A 21,912-nucleotide genomic window follows, 5' to 3' on the forward strand; every position below is an offset into this window, starting at 1 on the left:
GCAGCAGCAGTAATGGCAGCAGCTCTGGAGTTAGGGCAGCTGGTTTGAAGCCCAGACCCACACCAGGCGAGTAACCCAACCTCTCTGAAAACTCCAGGTGATTGGGCGAAGCACGGTCCGTGAGTGATAACGGTATCAGCCCAGACGTTGCTGTGAGGCCGAGGCGCAGCAGTGCCTACAAGTTCTGGCAAATAGTGAGAGCCCAGTAATTTTTAGTGAGCATTTATATTATGCTAGGAACTGTCATGCTTTCTGAACAAGAGCTGGCCTGTGGCATTAGAGCGCCCCACAGACCAGTGACATGGGCCAGGGGATGGAGTTCCCCAACTCCCCTGCCCCAGGACTGGGGCCTGCGGTTCCCTCCAGAGCCACCTACTGCCTTCCTCCCTGACAGCCCCTCCTACATCCTGGCCTCATGCAACCAGTGGGGCATCTGCAAGTCTCCACCTGGCCGTGGTTGCGAATGAATTATTCACCGTTTGCCCAGATGTCTGCTGTTTTGCCTCTAATTCATCCCAGCTCCCCCTGTCTGGTTTCAGGCAGGCCTGCTCGTTTAACACCCAATTAATCTGCACACTGGGGAGACCCTCTCCTAATTGCAGGAAGGCTGTCATTATCTGGGTTAGGGGATGTGACAGAGGAGTTACTGTAATGCATTTGAATCCACTAATTGTTTTCTGGGGGCCCTGGAGACCTAGTGGTGAGATGCGGTGACAAATCCGAATCCCACTGGTGACCGGGAACACACAGCCCTGCCCTCCCCTCCCCTCCCTACTCCCTCCCAGCTGTGGCTCATCCTCCCCTCTTCCCCAAGAACCGCCGCCTGTAGAATTAACCGTTTTCACCACTCCGTCTTCCTTTTCGGAGTGATGTTTCAAAGATCGGGGGTTACTGCTGTGCAGATAGATGTCCACCACTCACAAGGTGCTCCTGGCAGCCACCCTGCCCCTCCCTCTAGCTTTCAAACAAGTTCAAGTCTTGCAGAATGGCTGTTGGGGTCAGCAGTGACATGTGTCCATCATCTGAAAAGCACCTGGCACATAGCAGGTGCTCACTGAGGGAGCCCTTGCTGTTTTTCCATAGCCAGTTCTAGGGTAGCCACTTGGTTGGGGCTGACGCCCTTAACCTGTGTGTCCTGTGCTTAGGTGGACACCACTGTGTCCACCTCTTCAAGCCCATAAGGACTTGGCCTAGGAAAGAGAAGGAGTCACAAGAAGCCAGCCCTGCAGGACATGGTCAGATGCTCAGTAAGGCTGCCAGGCCAGCCGGCTCTGCTCCACTCGTGTCTCCAGGCAGGTGGCTGGGTTAGCAGAGGCACGGCGGGGGCTGGACCACACTCCACCGTGCGTCGTCCTACAGATGTGCATAGCATCTGCGCAGCTTTCTCCATCTGTTCCTGGGGTTCTCAGAGCGGACTGGCCTCCAGTTCAGATGCACCCAGGCTGGGTGGGAAGGACTGACACCCAGCAGGAAATCTCTTGCTTTCTGGATGAGTATTTAAATGCTTGGTGTGGCTGAGGAATCTTCAGACAGAAATAGACCCAGATTCAACGGAAGCTTCCCGAGACCCTTGCCAGCTACTTGCCTGATTGATTCGTTCTATCATCGTCTTGCCAGCTAACAATTATGGGGCCCTCACTATGTGCCAGGCACAGCTAAATACTTTACATGCCTTATATGATTTAATCCTTGCAATCATCCTATGAGGTTCTGGCTGCCCCCATTTTACAGATGAGGAAACTGAGGCTTACAGAGGCGTGGTTACAGGACTAGTTATGATGAAGCTGAAATCTGGATCCACAGTGGCTAACTCAGGCTTGTATTAGTGACCTGACCCCTAATCCTCGGAGCAACCTATGGCTAGGATAATTATCTCCATTTCTCACCTGAGGCTCCGTGTGCGGCAAAGTGATGTGCAAATGGAGCCGCAGGGGTTTTTTGGTTGCAAGTCCTGAGATGTCCATCAGCTGCACTTCCTACAGCCCTACCCAGAGCTTCTCTCTGCCCAACAAGGAAAACTGGGGGTTCGGGGTAACCCCTGTCTGCCTAGGCCCAGCATCCTGTGCCTTCATACCTGTCCTCGCCCTCCAGAATGCTGTCCCCCCCTTCCCGACCTGCAGCCTGGAGCCAGATCAGATGCCCCCTTCAACATATGGCTCAAAAATCCCATGGAAGGAAGACTCAGATTCGGAAGCATTTTTTTTAAACCCTCATCTGAGGATGTGCTCATTGATTTTCGAAAGAGGGGCAGGGAGAGAGAGCGGGAGAAAAACATGGACACAAGACAGAAACATCGATCAGCTGCCTCTTGAATGCCCCACAACTGGGGGCCAAACCCACAACCCAGGCATGTGACCTGACCAGGAATCGAACCCATGACCTTCCCGTCTGTGGGATGACGCTCCAATCAACTGGCCAGGGCGGATTTGGAAGCATTTTGAAAAGAAAAGTTGTTTCTTGCAAAAAAAATGTAAATTGGTAAGACTTCAGAAGGCCTGGCTTGCCAAATTACACACCCTCACCAGGCTCTGAAAGGGAAAACATGTTCACAACGACCAGGGTTATAGAGTTTTCATCAGTTTGTTCCTGGTGGAAAAGCAGCCCTTTTCTCCCAAGGTTATTTCCCATGAAGCCACACAGGGCATGCAGTATCTTCAGATGTCAGCCTCCCAACACCAGGGACAGAGTCGTTCCCATTAGCGAGTCAGCGGCTCGTGGGAAGTGCCCATTTCCTCCAGGAACTAGAAGCGAAGTGACCCTGTTATGTTCGCTTTGCCTTGGACAGAGGATAGAGCGTGGGGGTGGCGTTGGTGTCGGCCACCATGGGATGGAATGTCTGTGCTGATGCCGGACAGCGGTCATTTTATTAACTCTGATCCTCAGTGTCCTCGGGAGGCAGGTGTCATGCAGCCCCTGGTACAGAGGCATGGACCACTGGGACTCTGAGCCCAAGGCAGTTGCCCAAAGTCAGAGCAGGAAGACGGCAGAGCTGGGACTCCCACCCAGTGCCTGTCCCCTAAGTCTGGGTCATCCTGCCTCGTCCGGCCACCTCCTGCCCTGCCTGACCCTTGAGCTGGCTGTCTCTTTCAGCCCTCACCACACTATTGTGGGCTCCTGCTCACAGGTCTCCAGCCCCCGCCAGGGGGTGCTTGGCTTCAGGACAGGCACTGTCTTTTTGGGTCCCCTGCAGCCCATGGGAGACATCCAGTAAGCACATGTTAGTAGTTGATTCATTAACGAGGGTCAGGAGGGCAGCCACGGCACTTGCTGTGAATGCTGCCTGCCAAAGGTAGTGCCTGAGGCCTGTGGGTAATGAAGGCTTGAGCTGCCTGAGCAAAGTAGACCCCACAGCCCCCGAGACCTGGGTCAGCTGCTTGGCCTATGACACAAGCCCCCTCAGTGACCCAGGGCATCGGGCCACTGCACTTCCAGACTGCCCAGCAGGCACAACCGGGCATGTGCACACCCCATGCAATGGTGTGCCCACTCAAAACCAAGACAAAAGTGCACCTGGCATATGTTTGTGCCTTTGGGCAGGAAACGGATGTAGCCAAAATTCCCAGAGATGAACGGTCTGCTTCTGAGAATGGCCCATCTGCCAGTACACAGGGTCCATTTGCTTTGGGAGTGACTGACCCTCTGACCGAGGGTATTTCTGGCCCCAGCAGGTGGCAAGGACAGGGGTGGTGGTGCCTGATGCCAAGAAGAGCCACTATACAAGTACTCACTGGGAGTCTCTGGGCCTCAGACCCCAGCAGATTGTTCATTTTCCTGGGTATTTGCTTCACAAGGATTTCAGAAATTAAATAGTTATAAAGTGAACTCAATTCCAGCTGACGCATGGGAGGTAGCTGAGCCAGGAAATGGCCTCCCCTTCAGCTTGCTTATGCATTTGCTCGCCCCTTCATTCCCAACAGATTTGGAGGGAATTAATTAGAGGCATCACATATTGTCTCTTCCCAGTGGCCCTGTCCACACAGTTGGAAAGACATTGTGAGAGGAGCCAGCTGCCTGTCAGCGTGTTCATGTAGCAAATAGAAGCCTGCAGGGCTGCTGAACTGTAGGCACTGGGGCCCATTAATTAAGGCAACCTTGGCTCCCCCATCCCTTCTCCATCTGTAAGAAGCCTCCATTCAATCAAGCCTCCTTTTCCCCGTGTCTTCGAGGTGCAAGGGGCCATGGCAACCCGCTGAGAATGATGAGCTGAAAGAAGAAACACAGGACCTAGAATTTAGAAGCCCGAGTTCAAGGGCAGACTCTGCTAGTTACTGTCTGGGTGACCTCTGAGCTTCAAGCCAGTTAGTAAAACGGGATACTGATGCCCCTCCGGAGTGTTCCGGGACCTAATCATGACCATTTATTGAATACCTACTATGTCCCAGGCACTGCGCTACACTAAGCACTTGGCATATTTTCTCTCCTTTAATGCTCAACAAACCCTAAAATATAGGTGCCAACATTCCTGTTTTACCAAGGAAGAGGCTGAGGGTAGGGACGGTGTCCCTTTCCTCCTCCCCTGTGTCACAGCACCTGGTATGGGACTTGGCACAGTGATGTCCCTAGGGTGGACCACACAGCCAGCCTTTCAGTACAGCGGGAGTGACAACAGGGTGGGGTGGCACATGGTCGGCCCCCGGTGAGTCAGAGCTCCTTTCTTCCTGTCCCCATTGCTGTATCCAGATGGATCCACCGAAGGCTGCGGCACTCGCTGCGTCTGCACTCGCTGAAAACCGTGCTGTCCTCAGAAGGCCTGCGCTCCCAGGGAAGGAGTGAGTCAGCAGAAATTAGAATTCATTTGCTAAATGAATGGGGTCTTCCCGAGAAGCTTGGCCAGGGATTATGCCAACTCCCTTTGAAGGCATTTGCTTCTTCCTGGGCTCCACAGGTGCCCTTGGTGCCGGCCAGGGAGGCAGCGGGCACCCTGATGACGCCCTGAGGGCTGCAGTACCTGCCTGGCCCGCATGTCCCCAGGTCTGGTCCTTGGCTTTTCAGAAACACAATCTTACTACCCATTTTGCTCCCTGAGCCCGTCAGAGCCCCATTAAGCAAATGCACAAGAGTCAGCATTGGAACCTGAAAGAATCCAACAGCATTGGATTCTTTTAGGCCCCCTGGTCACTGCAGATGGAGCAGGTGCCTGTGCTCACTGCCCAGGCCCCCGGAAACAGCACATGCCAGAGTCCCAGTGACCAGCACAGGAGTAGGGAGGGAGTGGTCTCCAGGAACATTTCCTGATGACCATCCCAGTCTCAGTCTTTGGGACAGATCTTTCTCTAGTGACCACCCCTTCCCTCCTGGCACTCCCTGGCATTCAGAATTTTGTATAAGCAAGTCTGTGCCTGAGCCTTGGTCGGTAATAACTAAAGCATCCAGACTGCCTGCAGAGAAGGAGCAAGGGGGGGGCGGGGCGGGCAGGCTGGGGCATGTTCCAAACGGGAAGAAAACACCCAGTCTCACTAATTTACATATTAATGAACCACCTCAGTTCACAGCATTCTGTAATGGAAACGGTGAGGTTTCTTTTCCTTGTATCTGGGACCATCGAGCCTGCTCAGCTGGTTTTGTCACAACTATTATCTTCTGGAAAATTGCCAGGCCCGTTGTGCAGAACAGAAGATAAAAACCCGTTTCTGTCTGTGGGTCAGTGCGTACCCCACACTTTGTGTTGTAATGACAGGACCTCAGTTTGGGTGGGGGGGCCTGGCCCTGCCACCCCAGGATAGGATGTCCCTGTGTGAACTCTGACTTTTTAGGGCTCGAGAACAGTCTTCGTTATTCTTCATTTCCTCCGTCTTTTGTTCAGTCATTTGTTCACACCTCTGTGTATTTACCAATTTTTGCAAAGCCCCATCTCTGTCCTCAGAGGGTATGCAGGGGCTCTCACAGCCATGGAAGCAACAACTTATGGATAAATACAAACTGTCAGGACCAGAGAAAACACGAATCTGAACGGGGCACAAGGCAGTTGAGAGGCTCAAATGCCGGGGAGCAGGGCCTGCAGTGGGCGGAGCTTGGCCCCCTAAGCTTGGCCTCTTATTGGCTAAACAAGCAGGCACATGGACTTACTCCCTCCGCCTCTATCTCCTGGCCTGTGAAATGGGTCTAGGGACACCGTCTCCAGAGGATGGTTAAAGGGAGTGAGATACTTGTGTAATGTGCTTAGCACAATGGCTGGCTGGTCGTAGGCACTCCATAACCACCATTTTTGTCACTGTTGTGGTTCTGACAACACTTTCTCCTGACTGCCCAGTTGCTGTCACTGAGCTGCGAACCTAGCTCGTAGCTTCCTAGCAATGAAAGCCCAAATGGAAGGTGTCGACAGCCTGTTTCTCATTTCCGTGGGGGCACGTGGAAGTGCCAGCTGCACAGATGACAAGACCTTCCGTTTCAACCAGACGTCCCCCAGGAGCTGCATCCTCTTTGGGAGTGAGCGCTGTGTTTAGGCTTAATTAGCCCTCAAAGCCTCCGTCCGACATCTCTGCCTTTGGCCGCCAGAAAGGTCTCGACTGGGGCTTTGGCTTGCAGACCTGGAACCAGGAAGAGAATGTCCTGGCTGGGAATAATCTTGCCAGGAAGCTGCCCGATTGACCAGAAGCATGTAGCAGGGACTTCTTTGGAAACTAAGCCTGGAGAACCCAGTCTCTTCAGCTCTGGCCGTCACCCGGGCACTTGGAAGACTGTTAATGAGGCGATGGGCCCCAAGGTGGATCTTCATTGTGGTGACTTTCTGTTTTGTGATTTGTCAGCCGCTAGAGATTCAGGAGGCCTCATGGGACTGTTTGAGCCTGGATCACAGACTCAGCGAGCACTGGAAAGCAGGGTTAGTCTGTCCTGCTTCATTCCACTGCAGAAGGGGGAACAGCTGCTCATCTCCACACTAGGAAACCATGTCCCGGCAAGGGAGAGGGGAGGAAGCCGGTAGCTACTGACAGCCTGCTACATGCCGGGTAGGAACAGAATCCCATCTTGACTTTTTCCCCAGGCACCTTGGAAGGTGTGGACCTGGTTACACCTGGAACCGGGCGGTGTGCTTTCCATTTGTACGGATGAGCAACCAGAAGCCCAGGGAGGCTGGGCGACTTGTCCAAGGGCCTTCATCACACGGGCCCAGACATGAAGCTGTTTGGAGGAGGGAGCCTCTCCTCCTGATGGCAGGGAGGGCTTCCAGGAGGAGGTGGCAGGCATTGAAGGACAAGTGAGTCTTGAGAGGCTATGAGGGAGGCAGGAGGCCTGAGGGCCCAGGATTGACAAGAGCAAAGGTCCAGTGGTAGGAAAGTAAATGGTTCAAGAAGGCACCACCTGATCCAAGGTTTCTGGTAGGAAGTTGGGAGAAGTAAGGTTGGAGGGGTGAACAGGTTCAGAGATAGGGGCTTGCCCTGTCGGATGAGAAGCAGAAACAGGGACGCAGCTCTGACTTGAATCTTCAGTTTCTAACTTTCACTTGATGTATTTATTGAAGCATCATCAACAGACCTCTGCTGAGGACCTACCAGGGGCCCGTGGAGGGCACAGAGGGGTCAGAGGTCAGCAGACTTCATCCCCACCTGGGAGTCCAGATAGGAGGGGACCTCCCTTCTGAACGCAGTCCCTACCCTGTCCTGCAGCTGTCCTCGCTGGGGCTGCACATACACACCGAAGTCCTTTTCTCTCATGCTCCACTGCCCCAAGGAAGGGGTCTCCAGCCCCCAGTCTGCCCACACCTTGGATCCCCAGTAACGGGTTTGTCGAACTGCACCAGATGAAGCCAGCTGACTGAGTGCCTTTCCTGTTGGGCCCTTCCCATGTGGTATCTCATTCATCGTCACAGCCAGCCAGGGAGAGAGGGACATTTGTCCCTGGTTCTCAAGAGAACAGGCCCAAGAGTCCCAGGGGGGTTGCTCACCATCACACAGCTTGTAAGCCACAGAGCTGAGGGTGGGCTGCAACCCTGTCCGACTCCCAGCCCTGCCTCTGGGGACCCTTTAATTTTACAGCCGAGCGGTGACCCGGCTTGCCCAGGCTGCATGACTCTTCAAAGGCAGGGCCAACCAGGTCTGTGGTCCCAGTCTCAGGGCTCACCTGGGAGACTCTGGGGAACAGTGGGTGTGCAGGGGGGGGTGCAGCCCACCCACTGGCAGGGCGCTTTCACCCTCTCCAGCTGGAAAGACATTCAAGGAGGCTCCAGCACCTGGCCAGAAAGGCAGCCACAGCACCACCTTGTGGTGGATTTCGGGGGCGGGGCACACACAGCCCAGAGGAGGGGGCTCCTCCAAGCCCTGGGTTTGCACCACGCTGGCTGGGGCGGGTCTGACGGCCCTCCACTGAGGGCTTGTGTAAAGCCAAGCAGCTACTGCTTCCCGAGAGAGTCCCGCGCCACCTACATATCCTTCGGATTTACACTTACTAGGCACCCAAGATACAAAGAGGGGAAGGAATTGATATCAAGTACCTGCTGTGACAGGTGTTTCTAGGACTCTGGGGCCATTTTCCAGGTGAGGAAATGGACAGGCGTGCTCCAGCTCTCAACACTCTGAGTAAAAGCTCCACCCATCTAAGCGCGGCTGGACTTCCAGGCAGCGGCTGCCCGGCATGCCCTCTCCTTTCAGTGGCCTTTCTTTGCTCAGTGCAAATCAGGAGGCAAGGATCTCACAAAAACCTTCTTATAAGAAAGGACAAAGAGATACACATTGGATCCCATTAATGACGAGTCACCTTGTTTTAAAATGATCAAAACACTAAAAACAGGGTCACGTGGCTCTTTTTTTTTTAGTTGGTTGTAACCTCAGGTGAGGTAGTTTTCTGATCATTTTACAGTGTCCCGGTGGTCACTGGGAGGCCCCTGTTGTGTGGCAGACCCCGGTGGAGAAAATCATTGGCAGAGAGGAAGAAAGTCAATGGTCAAGTTCATGGACACACATGCATGCTCCCAGGGACATCCAAAGACACAGGTGGGTCCCCAGTCAGGGCTCCAGCTTGTCAGGGCCGCTCATGCGAGGAGACTTCCTGTGGCCGGCAGCTTTATCGGCGCTCCCCGCCCTGACTGTCCCCCGCCAGCCAGCGCACCGTCTGCTCCAGGAACCAAATGAGCAGTTGTAAAGCTTAGGAGCAGGGAGGAGGAAGCAACCATGGGGAAATCTCACTTTTGTACTTAGATCCAGTCGAATTAAGCAAATTACTTGTTGAAATATGACCACCTTTTAAAATAGCTGCACTGTTAGAAAGCAGGCCTGATGTTGTAGCCCCACGAACATCAGAAGTGAACGGGACTCAGGGACGAGAGAAAGACGGGAATAGAAGGAAGTGTGTGTTCTTTGTTACACACACTATTTTGCAAGGTGTCGTGGTTGTCAAAAGACATATTTTGGTTTGAGATTATATATATATATTTTTTAAGATTTTATTTTCAGAGAGGGGAACAAAGAGAGAAAGAGAGGGAGAGAAGCATCGATGTGCAAGAGAAATATCAGTTGGTTGCCTTTCACACGCCCCCAAACAGGGACCAGACCTGGCCCACAACCCAGGCTTGTGCTCTGACTGGGAACCAAACCAGTGACCCTTCGGTTCACAGGCCGGGGCTCAGTCCACTGACCCACACCAGCCAGGGCTCAAGATCATATTTGACTGCAAAGGAAAACAGGACATGAGAGTAGGAGAGAAAATGGAGGAATAACCAACTTCCACTGCCCTACTTCCTGTGTGACCGTGGAAAAATGACTCAGGTCTGTGAGACGAGCTTTTCCCACAGTACAATGGGGGAAACTGTGCTTGCCTCCTGGGATCACGGTGAGGAGTAAATGAAATAGTAGACGTATAAAGCACTTGGCCTGTCCTGAAGCAAGCTGTGATGGTTATAACGATGATGATGGTGGTGGTGATGATACAGGGGGAAAATTCAGAAATAGAATTCCAGAGCTTTCTAAAAAGCCTTTGCAGCAAGCTCTCTCTCCAATTTTATTTCCAGCACCTGTGCATTCAGACCAGCATGACTACCCTTAAGGTTTGCAAGATAAAACCAAGGCAAAAGAGTTTGTCAATGAGCTCACACCGATACGTTCCAACACCCTGACCCTCAAGCCCTGAAACTCCCACTTGGCTGAAAACTGTCTCTGAGCCACCTCTGGACACCAGCTGAGAAGCAGAACAGGCTGTCACTGGGTCAGCCGGCCCTTTCATCCTTGCGAGAGCAGACATCACATTTGATGCGATTTAGTCCCTGCCGTGGAATCCGCCCACAAGCTGCTTTGTCCTCGGACAGACCCAGCTTTAGTCCCCACAACGGGGAGCGCAGAGGGGTCAGATGTGCAGGTTAATTCCCTAGATGCCAGGATGCTGGTGATAGCCGTACCGCGTTGCGTGGCCCAATTAAAGAGATGGGGACCAAAGAGGAAGATGGAGGCTTCCTCATCCCCTAAAGAATTCATCCTGAATCCTTACGATATATCCAAACAGCCTTCTGTAAGCAATTCTTGCCACTGTGAACCTGTTCCAGGGGTGGGGGGTGGGGGACAGCAAGGAGAGTTGGTCAAAGCTTCCCTTTCCCCTGCAGCTCTGTCTCCCTTCCTCCCCGTGGCAGCTTCTCTACGCGTTTATCATGTTTGTGAGGGTGCGTCTCTGGAAGGGATTTTGTTTGTGTCAGAGGCAGTTCCTACCATTTCTTTCAAGGTTTGTCTCCTGGACCCGCAGTCAGGAGACCGTTCCCTCCTGCGTTCGCCTCTTATCACACGCTGCACACACAACCCCCTGCCGGGAGGGAGCAAAGCTGTCTCTTCTGCTTCTCAAACCCGAGAGCCTTTGGTCTTTGCAGCCCAGGAGAATCTCATTACTGACAACGTGACAGGCATGTGGGAGTGTGTGATGTTGCCTTTCAGCTATTTGATGAGATTTCTGGGTAACTTTCTGGAGGAGGCTGTTTGGAAACACCTGGAAAGCTCCACGCGGGCCCGCCTTGCTTTAAGAGAGCCTGCTGTGTGGGAGAGGCAGAAGGGTGCAGGGGCGGTTCTTCCCAGAGGCCACGGGCCCCTCCACCGGTGTTGGTGCAAAAGGAGTCTCCAGGGCTCCTAGAAAGAGCTGGCCCTGCTTGGTCCATGTGCAGAATGTTTAGTTTTACAAGAACTCAATCTAGAGACAATTTTTAAGACCAAGGCGATAGTGTAGGTGAGAGTTTGCTCTCGTACAGACGCTCAGCTCTTAATTGTTTTCGAATAGCTAAGACAATCACTGGGCTGAGAAGGGCCACGTGGAGCTAAAAGTGTCCTGTGAGCACCCCGCGGGAGCAGCTGACACCAGAGGGGCGCCTGACGAGACAGAGGCAAGTGTGTCTGAGCTCTGATGGATACAAGTAAACGAGGACAGTTGCGCATCCCAGGCACATGCCCTGACCGGGAATTGAACTGGCAACCTTTTGCTTTGTGGGATGGCTCCTGACCAACTGAGCCACATCAGCTGGGACAAAAGGACCAGGTGTTCAACCAGTTTACAGCTCGTCAGCTGCTTCTCTCCAGGGGCTCAGCTCCAAAGGGGACTGATCCTCCTGTTCACGGCCACCACCTGCCAGTCATCACCCAGCGATGCTAAACTCCTGAAACAGTGCCTGTGACGGATGAGTGGTTGGCCAGAAACAAGCACCCCAAGGGGCCGTCCCCAAAGACAACACTTCACACATACCTCTCCGACCCGCTGCCAGACTGACAGCCTGTGTGGAAATAACAATGAAGCAGAGCGCACTGGCCAAGCCAGGTGCCAGGCACTGCCCTGAACTCACACCCCCACTCCCGCTTTGGGAAATCAGCACGATTATATTACCTCCATCTTACAAACAAGGAGGTCGAGGCTCCGGGTTGTTCAATTACTGAGCTCAGTTCTCTGGGCGGCAAAACCAGGTCCTGCACACAGCTTTGTCCTGGCGGGAGGCCACTGCTGGGCGAGCAGTTCCCGGCATCCTCGTGCACATAGGCCCCGCCTACCAGCAATGTCTTCACAGGCTGGCGCCTGACAGTGTAGTCATGCTTTGCCTCCTGGCTGAGAAAATGCGCGGTAACCGAATGCTCCCTAAATCCTGTGAGTCCCACCAGCATCCGCCGTCTTAAAATTCCGACACCTGCACTTAATTGCCTCCTGAGACCTCCCAAGTCATTCTGGATCTTTGCCCCCAGAGAGTGGGCACCCCTGAGCCATACCAAAAATCAGATGAAGGGCCTGGAGACCCTGAGCTTTCTTAGGCTCTGGGCTGGGGCCAAGGAATTCTATAAATAGGGTTTATGTCGGGCCTCCTTGAGAGAGTTGCCGTGAGACTTTGGATCACATGGTCTGGGGGCAGGGTCGGGGGAGGAGACTGAAGCAGTTCATTCTGGAAGCACGTTCATTATTCTTGCCCACTGCAGGCTGCAGTCGTCCACAGTACCCTCAGTACCCCCTCCCCCTGCCCCCAGCACAGCTCTGGAAACCAGCAACCGAAGAGCTGAGGGCAGTGGTTGAATACCCTTCCATTTACCTTTAGCAAGCACTCATTTGCTTTGATACTGCCTTTACAGATCCCCATCTGTGGCCGCTGGGGAGCGATTGTACCAGGAGAAAAAGAAAAGGAAGGGGGGGGAACAGTCTCTTTGCATTTGTTCTCAGATGAAGGGTTCACGCTGCTGGGTTTCATTGCTCGTTTCCGTTCATTGCACAAATATATATTGAGCATAGCCTCTGTGCCAGGCACTGTTCTGGGCGCTGGGGATTCACTAGTGAGAGCAGAAAAGGACAAGCTCCGCCCTTAGGGAGCCCACATGCTAGTAGGAGACAGACTGTAAGTGAAACTTTTAAAAGTGAAATAGGTGGTAAGTCAGGTGGCCTTCAATGTGATGGGGCAAAAGAAATCGGAGATGGGCACCTACCTGGTAGGGGTGGGTTGCATGCGTCTGCCCTTGGAAGGTGACATTTAAGCAGAGAGGTGAAGGGGGGGTGGGGGGCTTGTGGATGTGGGAGGGAAGAGCATTTCGGAGGAGAGAGTAGCAAGGGGAAGGTCTGGCGTGTTCTGGAACAGTGAGGCTCGTGTGGCTGGGGCAGAGTAGGTAGGGGGAGGGGGCATGGGCAGGGTCACCAAGGGCTTTGCCATCAAAGGCCATCGCACTGACTTTAACTTTTATTCCATGAGAGATGGGTGCTGTGGAGGGTTTTGAGCTCAGGAATGAAATGATGCAACTTTCCTGCAGTATAATCCACATACTACAAAGTACAATTCAGTGATTTTTGGCAAATGTACAAAGTTGTCCAAGCACCACCACACCTCAATTTTACATTTCCATCACCCGCCGCCCCCCACCCAGATAACATCGGGAATCCTGCACTACCACTTCTGGCCACAAGGGGTCCCAGCCTTCCCGGTGTTGGCACCCGCGGCCGGATTCTTCCCAAAGAGCAGGTGTCTTGAGCGACCGGCCCCCAGAGGGAGCTGCTGCGCTGGCCCTGGCCCTGGCCCTGGGTCGATAACCGTTTGGCCCTGTGGGAGCAATGATAACCGGCCTGCGGTCGCTGTGCTTTGTGCTGTTACTGCAAAGAGTAGGAAGCCTGGCCTCAGGGGCCCAGCAGCTCTCTGTGCAGCCTGGGCGCTGGTCCCGGCTTTATTCCCACCACCTGTGTGACTTCGGGCACGCTCCATCCCCTCTGAGAGACGGTTTCCTCATCATCCAAGGAAAGGGCTTGGAATAAAACCTCATTCCCCACAGCTTTGCCTGCAACAAGCCCCTGAAATAGCCCTTGCATCAAGAGGCATCTGAGTCAGCCTTGTTGTTCGGAACAAACCGCCAGCTTCCCGAGGTTTTACACCCTTCCGCCTGAGGGTCATCTCCCCCGAAGCGAGAGGAGTGAAGTCAGAATTCAGTGCCACGGCACTGTTCAGCAGCAGAGCCCGCACAGGGCTCAGAGAGCTTGGTGCCATGGGGGTTCTCAAACATCTGTCAGCCCGGAACACTGTACTCAGACACACTCTGACATGGACGCCCACACAGAAAACAGATGCGCTCTGGTGAGAAGCTGGAGCCCAGGGAGAGGAAGCCTGCTGTCTTGTGTCGCCCAGCAAGAGAGTGGCAAAGCTGAACACAGAGCATGCAGCCTCCCGAGATGTGCAGGAACTCAGAATCATGAGGAAGTGGCAGATGTGAGGGACTGGGATGTGAACCCAGGGCTTTCTAATTGCAAAGTACCTATACTGGCTTTCCTGAGGGATAGCAGTTCATTCATTCATTCAAATGTCAATTGAGTACCAAGTACGCAGCAGGCACTATTCTAAGCCCAGACACCTATGAATAAGGCAAAGCACCCGTCCTCAGTGAACCTAGATGTTAGAGAAGGAGACAGACATAAGTGATGTGTGGCAAGAAGAAAATGCAGCAGAATCAAGGAATAAAGAGTGAGGACTGGGACGGCGTGGGGGGGCGGTGCGTGTGTACAGGAGGGGGGCCTCATTGGTCAAGAGCCATGCTTCTCAAAGTGTGGTGTGCGCACCCACGTGTGAACTGTTGGTTTCCTGATGTAAGACGTAAGATGTGCCTTTTCCCTGCTTCTACGGGACAAATAGTCCGTGGAGCAGCCCTGGCCGTGAACTGCACTTTGAACAACCCCGGCCTAAAATATCCCTGAACCATGAGGTCACTGTTGCCTGTTGGCTTGCTAGGATTTCCAATCCACGTGGCTGAGTGGAGTTGTTTTGACCTAAGGATGAATTTGTTGGCACCGTTGTGAGAATTGTCGTGCTCCTGAGTGTGTATGGATACAAACGAATGGAAGTGCGACGATGACGTAATGGACATTTACACTCAAAATGCCACGAGTCTGGGACTTCCCGAGAGTGTTTGGGAAGGGGGCAGGGCTACCCTCTGCTGACCTAAAGAGCTCTCCGAAAACATCCGGACATTAGCCCCAGCCATGTGCCAGGCTGCTCTTCACCGGCAGTAGTGTAGACCAGGCAGCAGCCCGTGAAGGAGGGGACCTTGCAGGCCAGCACCGTACTGTCCTGCCGCCGGCATCACGCCCTCGCATCAAGGGACTTTGAGCACTGGCAGCCAGACATCAGCTCTTCGGTGGCTGAGCCAAGTAGAAGATTACAGCTCAGTGAAATCTAGACTTTATTTCTTTCATCTCCCCTTTGCCTGGAACAAGAGTGTAACCAACCTATCGTCGCTTGGGGGGACGCTATTTCTTTGGGGTTTTTTTAAGGCTTTATTATTAGAAAGAGGAGAAGGGAAGGCGAAAGGGAGAGAAACATGATGGCCGCCTCTCACATGGCCCCCACTGGGGGAGGGGCCGCTGGGGGACCAGGCCCGAAACCCAGGCATGTGCTCTGATTGGAAATCGAGCCAGCGACTCTTCAGTTTGCAGACCCACACTCAATCCACTGAGTCACACCAGCCAGGGCTGGAGGGTGTTGTTTCTTGATTGGCTTATTAAAAGACATTATCTTGTGTGCTATTGGCTTGTGAGGTATTATTATAAATTATAATCCTCGCAGTGAACCTGTGTTAAATAAATTATTGGCAAAGGCAATCTCAGCCTCTGAGCATAATTTTGCCACAAACAAAACAGTCAGTGTTGCTGATGAGTGCACTCCCTGCCCCAGGACTCTGTCACCTGTCCCCTCCTCACTTTCACACTGCACAGGCCCCAGGGCACGATTGCCAAGGAAGGCTGTGGTGTCTCCCACTGGGTGGTGTGATGAGCCAGGGCCTGTCAGTTTTTTCCAAGGGAAGGCGTCCCATCCAAGTCCATTGCCAGCAGTGAGCCTCATGAATGGTGGGAGTAAGTCTAGGTCCTGACTCAGGCTTTGTCACTGAGTAGCCATGTGATCTTGAAAATGTCTTTGGTTTTCCCAAACTCTAAAATTGGGATAATGGTGCTTTGCAGGAATCGCTCAGGCACGTGAGGGGCCTCACCCAGGGCCTGGAACTCAGGAAGTGGAAGCCCCGTCCCTGTGCACACATGCGCATATGCATGGGTGTGGGTGTGAGTGCATGAGTGTGTGTGCACGTGTGTGTGTGACATCCATGTCTTCCACCACTGCCTCCTGGGACACTGACGGCCTTTTCTGGGTCTCTCACCAGATTGCCAAGGGATCATCGAGGACGTCGTCCTGCTGGGTGCGCCCGTGGAAGGAGAAGCCAAGCACTGGGAGCCGTTCCGGAAGGTGGTGTCCGGGAGGATCGTCAACGGCTACTGCAGGTCTGTCCCAGCCCCAGCCAGCGGGAGGTGACCCTTACTGAACAGCACATGCCCAGGCCCCGTGCTGGGGACACAGGGACTAGGGGGCACTGGCCTGTCAGTGTTGTGAACTGGGAAGCCTCTATGCCCCTAGAATGAAGATCCTCAAAACAGTCTCTCAGTGTCAGGCCTGAGACCAGCTTATAGGAGAGACAGGCTTGTCACCGTGATCTGGGGGGAGGAGGACATTGACAAATGGGACAAAGATTAGGCCTCAGGCGGGAAGTGCTCCGATGCCCACAGGAGCTCCAGTGTGCTCACTTAGCAGGGACAGGGAAGGGGGAGGCTGCAGGGCAGGGCCGGGTGATAGAGCCCAGAGCTGACAACGATGGGGGAGCCCGCACCCGCACCCTGCGAAACACCTCCGGCCGGAGGTGGGGGCCTGCCACGGCTGACAGCTGTGAGCTCAAGGGGAGCTCAAGGGGGCCACAGCCATGGCTGTGCCCCAGACTCGGGGGAAGAAGAGAGATGACATCCACCACTGAGACCTCAGGAGATGGGCCTGAGAAGGTCCCCGGGCCCATCAGCCCCCAGATGAAGCAGGACAGGGTGACAGTTTGAGAACTCACGATTTGGGATCACATGGATCTGGGCCCCCATGCTGACTTCAGCTTCTCCATCAGTGAAGGAGGAATGCTATTCATGACTCCCCCCAGGATCTCAACGATGGATAAGCAGTTTATAGAGTCGCACGTGTTAGGTATGTGCGGATGGTGTTACTGTTCAGCAGCAGCGGCCGCCACTTGGGATATTCATTCAACAGCCTCTGAGTGAGCACCAGCCTCATGCTGGGCACCGCGCTGGGGCTGCCACAGGCCATAAACTCAGCCCCATGGAACCCAGCGTCCGGCGGGGAAAGCTGGGAGGGAAGCCAGCTCTTCCCCAGGAAAGGTGCAAATGTTTAGGGACAGACGTGCCCTGAGCTGAAGAGAGCAATGTCCACGCTTTGCGTCTTTCTGCCGCTGGGCCTGTGGGTCAAGTACCTTGGGGGCCCCACTGCAAACCCTGTGGGGATATTATGTGATACACAGGCTACAAGCCAGATTTTCTTCCCAAAATCTAGGCTATTATTCTGAATCCTGAAATCAATAGGCCCCTGAAGATTTTGGATAAGGGATCCATATTTTGAGGTCATTGTCACAAAAGTGCAGAGTACTGACTGCGTCACCAGAGAAGCTGACATTCCCAGCCCAGGTCCAAAGGACAAGTTTGATGTTTAAGAAGCAGTAAGGTTGGGTGACTAGTTGTAGGGGGAAAAAGGAAAAGAGAGGGGAAAATGACTAGAGTGTCGGTGGGAGGTGGCTGGCTCCATTAACACAACTTCTAAAATTACAATAAAAAAAAAATCAGGAGGCAGGATTTGCTGGGGAAGTTTCCAGAAGGCAGCTGGAAGCACACCTTAGACGGTGGAGGAGTTGGAACTGCAGCAAGGGCCGGTGGCCCTTCAGTTCCACCTGAGCTGGAGGGACCCGGGAGACCATTGGAAAGGCGAAGTGGGGAGAGAGAGGAGACGCTGGATTCCCGAGGCTTGGGGATCCATGTCAGGGCGGCAGGAGGAAGGGGCAACTCAGAATCGTGCTACACATGGTGCCCGAGACCTGCTGCTGGACATGGGAACACAAATGTGGACGCATGAGAGATGCTTATGTCTCATCGAAGGGACACGTGGGGACGGACACTTATTTTTAAAAACCTAAAAGTGCCATCACGAAGCAATGGAAGCAATGAGGGGGTGGGGGGTGTAACAAGGATTAGCCTCTTCGCACCCGCCAGAGCCTTCCTCTGTTATAATCACCTCCTTGAACCCTCCTGGAACCCTACGGTGTTGGTGTTACAAATCCAGCCTTAAAAGTGAGGAAACAGGCTCAGAGAGGTTACGTCAAAAGGCCAAGGAACTTTAAATTTGATGGAAGGCCAGCCACCCTAAAGTAAGATGGGACCCGAAGTTGGAATAGATTGGGAAGGCTTCATCACGCGAGTGCTCAGCCCACAGGGGCAGCCGTGCTCTGCAGAGCTGGAGGCAAAGGTTTTCAAGGCATCGACACAGGGCATCAAGAGGGGCGCAGGTGCGGCTTGTCCCCGGCGCACACACTCCTAGCCGAGCTTTGAGAATCAGGGCGTCGTAAACAGAGTGGAGAATCGGAAGACGAAGAGCCATAGCATATACGGAGCTGGNTGTCACAAAAGAGCAGAGTACTGACCGAGTCACCAGAGAAGCTGACATTCCCAGCCCAGGTCCAAAGGACAAGGTTGATGTTTAAGAAGCAGTAAGGTTGGGTGACTAGTTGTAGGGGGAAAAAGGAAAAGAGAGGGGAAAATGACTAGAGTGTCGGTGGGAGGTGGCCGGCTCCATTAACACAACTTCTAAAATTACAATAAAAAAAAATCAGGAGGCAGGACTTGCTGGGGAAGTTTCCAGAAGGCAGCTGGAAGCACACCTTAGACGGCGGAGGAGTTGGAACTGCAGCAAGGGCCGGTGGCCCTTCAGTTCCACCTGAGCTGGAGGGACCTGGGAGACCGTTGGAAAGGCGAAGTGGGGAGAGAGAGGAGACGCTGGATTCTCGAGGCTTGGGGATCCATGTCAGGGCGGCAGGAGGAAGGGGCTCCGGCCCGAGGGTGGGGCAACTCAGACTCATGCTACGCACTGTGCCCGAGACCTGCTGCTGGACATGGGAACACAAATGTGGATGCATGAGAGATGCTTATGTCTCGTCGAAGGGACACGTGGGGACGGACACTTATTTTTAAAAACCTAAAAGTGCCATCACGAAGCAATGGAAGCAATGGGGGGTGGGGGGGTGTAACAAGGATTAGCCTCTTCGCACCCGCCAGAGCCTTCCTCTGTTATAATCACCTCCTTGAACCCTCCTGGAACCCTACGGTGTTGGTGTTACAAATCCAGCCTTAAAAGTGAGGAAACAGGCTCAGAGAGGTTACGTCAAAAGGCCAAGGAACTTTAAATTTGATGGAAGGCCAGCCACCCTAAAGTAAGACGGGACCCGAAGTTGGAATAGATTGGGAAGGCTTCATCACGTGAGTGCTCAGCCCACAGGGGCAGCTGTGCTCTGCAGAGCTGGAGGCAAAGGTTTTCAAGGCATCGACACAGGGCATCAAGAGGGGCGCAGGTGCGGCTTGTCCCCGGCGCACACACTCCTAGCCAAGCTTTGAGAATCAGGGCGTCGTAAACAGAGTGGAGAATCGGAAGACGAAGAGCCATAGCATATATGGAGCTCGTGCAAATCAGCAAGAAAAATGTATACGTAAGAAAATGGCCCAAGGATACCTACATGTAAAACCACAGAATACACATGGTCAATAAACTTTTGGATGCCCAGCTGCATCATTAATGAAATAAATGAAGGTTAAATTCAGTAAGCTATGGTTGAGCCCTCACGAGGTTATCAAACATTTAGAAATGAGGGACGTTTCATGTTGGTGACGATGTGGGGAAGTGAGCGCTGTCGTTCACACACGGTTGGCGGCAGCTGAAGTTAGTAGTCCTTTTGGGGGACAATTGACAATATCTATCAAAATTCAAATTTTTTAATGTGCCAAGTTTCTGATCTCCCCCCAAATTTGACTTCTAAGATCCGGATTGTACTAGACACACATGTGCACAGAGAGAGCTGTAAAAACTGGGTAGTTGCAGCTTTATTTCCAATTTAAAAATGAAAACAACCTAGCTCTGGCTGGTGTAGGTCAGTGGATTGAGCTCAGGCCTGGGAGCCAAAGGATCGCGGTTCAATTCCCAGTCAGGGCACATGCCTGGGTTGCAGGCCAGTTCCCAGCAGGGGATGCATGAGAGACAACCATACATTGGTATTTCTCTCCCTCTCTCCTTCCCTTCCCCTCTATAGATAAATAAAGAAAATCTTTAAAAAATGAAAACAACCTAAATGACCATAAACAGGGGACTAGTTCAGGGCAGAAAAAGTGAGCACCACCGTGCGTACTGCGGGGGGGGGGGGGGGGGGGNGGGGGGGTCTGCGCATGCGTGTATGTGCCCATCCGTCTGAGGAAGCACCAGGAGGCCCAGAGACTGCCAGAGACTGATGGCGGCGCCCCCCTAAGTCACTGGAAGCAGGGCATGAAAGAGACTTTAATTTGACTTTTTAAGTAAGGACAGTTTAAAAAATAATAAAAGAAAAAGAAAGGACCAACCTTTGATGGCGGACCATCCTCAGTAAAAACTTTGGCTCCACTGCCCTGGCTGTGTGTCTCGGTTGGTTGGAGCATTGTCCCAGACACCAAAAGGTTGCGGGTTCGATTCCCAGTCGGGGCACACACCTAGATGTGGGTTTGATCCTTGGTGAGGGCGTGTATGGGAGACAACCAGTCAGTGTTTCTCTTTCCATCTCCCTTCCTCCCTCTCCCTCTCTCTCAAATCAATAAATACATGTCCTCAGATGTGGAGAAAAATTTTTGGCTCCACCGTTTTCCTACTGAGTAGTGGCTTTGGACAAACAACTCAGAATCTCAGTCTTTCTGCCTATGAAATGGGGTCATAGTCCCTTCTACACGCGGGTTCCAGGAAAATTAAGTGAGATTTTGTAGGAAGAGGGTGGCCTTGGTAGATGCCCACTAGACAACAGCAGTTAGTAGTGCTATTACCAGACATATGCACAAAGCACATGACTTTGGTCCTTTTCATCAACAGCAAGGAAGGAATTAAAATCGCATGTGTGCAGTATGAGATCAACAAAACCTTATTAAACCCATCTGTTCTATTGAGAACTTGAGGCTAATAAGCTTGCATTTCAATTATTTTGTGAAATCCTGGGCCATTTCTCTAGAGAGGAAAGGAGGAGGGGAAGGAGAGAAGAGGAAAGGAACATAACAGACCAAAACCATAATTGTAGTTTCTTGGTAAATTAAGCACCAATCAGACATTCGTATTCTTGGCTCCCGAAGGCATTGTAGTTGCCATGAGCCTACTTGACTGTGGGGTGAGGGGGTAGGGGGACCTTCGGGCCAACACTACCCCGCTATGTGCACTTACAAATTTATAATGTGCATTCACAAAGCTCTATGCCAATTCTCTTACTTGGGCTCTTGTGAACACCCTGGAAGCTAGCCAGCAAATGGTACTGCTCCGTGTTGATACCATGAAGAAATTGAAATTCAGAGTCAAGTACTTGACCAAGATCACACAGCAGAGCCAGGAAGTGGTGTCAGGCGGGCCCATCTCACTCCACGAGGAGAGCGTTTCATCCTGCGCCCCCCGAGGGGGTCTCTGCTCCAGGTCCCGTGTGGGCAGGAGGTGATGGGAGGAGGAGGAGGGAGGACCCGTGCCCACAAGTGGCTCCAGGCCTGTGAGTAGCCAAGGAGCCCTCTTCCTCACGCCACGTGAGTGCAGTTAGAGGGTTCAGCTGTGAGATTCCCGCATCAGCATCACCTGGGGGGCCACAGGCGTGGCTTGCCCCGCCCCACGGAGTTCCCAACGCAGTCCAGGATGCAGAATACAGGACTGAGGCACAGCCCTGCCTAGAAGGAGGGAAAGAGCCAGGACTAGACACACAGAGGACATGTGACAAACGTCACAAAAAGAGCATGTTCTGGGCACCTGAGGGGCAAAGGAAGAATAATATCAATGGGAGGGGCTGAGGGGCAGTTCCTGGGGAAGGCGACATCCAAGCTGAATTTTGAAAGGATGGACGGAAGCCCATCAGAGACTAGAAGATTAGGCCAAGCAGGAGG

The 21,912-nt window shown here is 53.1% G+C and overlaps 1 protein-coding gene across 6 annotated transcripts in view; it reads left to right on the forward strand.

The window, feature by feature from the left end:
- The window catches only part of TMCO4 (transmembrane and coiled-coil domains 4), a 76,729-nt gene that overhangs the window by 49,226 nt on the left and 5,591 nt on the right, over positions 1-21,912 (forward strand). For all 6 annotated transcript variants that reach the window (XM_037032723.1, XM_037032721.1, XM_037032726.1 and 3 more), the window contains one exon: positions 16,059-16,176. In XM_037032723.1, coding sequence (XP_036888618.1) covers positions 16,059-16,176 — 118 coding nt within the window. The remainder of the gene's footprint in view (positions 1-16,058; positions 16,177-21,912) is intronic.

This window comes from Sturnira hondurensis, unplaced genomic scaffold (assembly GCF_014824575.4).
Source record: "Sturnira hondurensis isolate 20B ecotype Veracruz unplaced genomic scaffold, ASM1482457v3 Scaffold0021555, whole genome shotgun sequence".
Classification (NCBI taxonomy): domain Eukaryota; kingdom Metazoa; phylum Chordata; class Mammalia; order Chiroptera; family Phyllostomidae; genus Sturnira; species Sturnira hondurensis.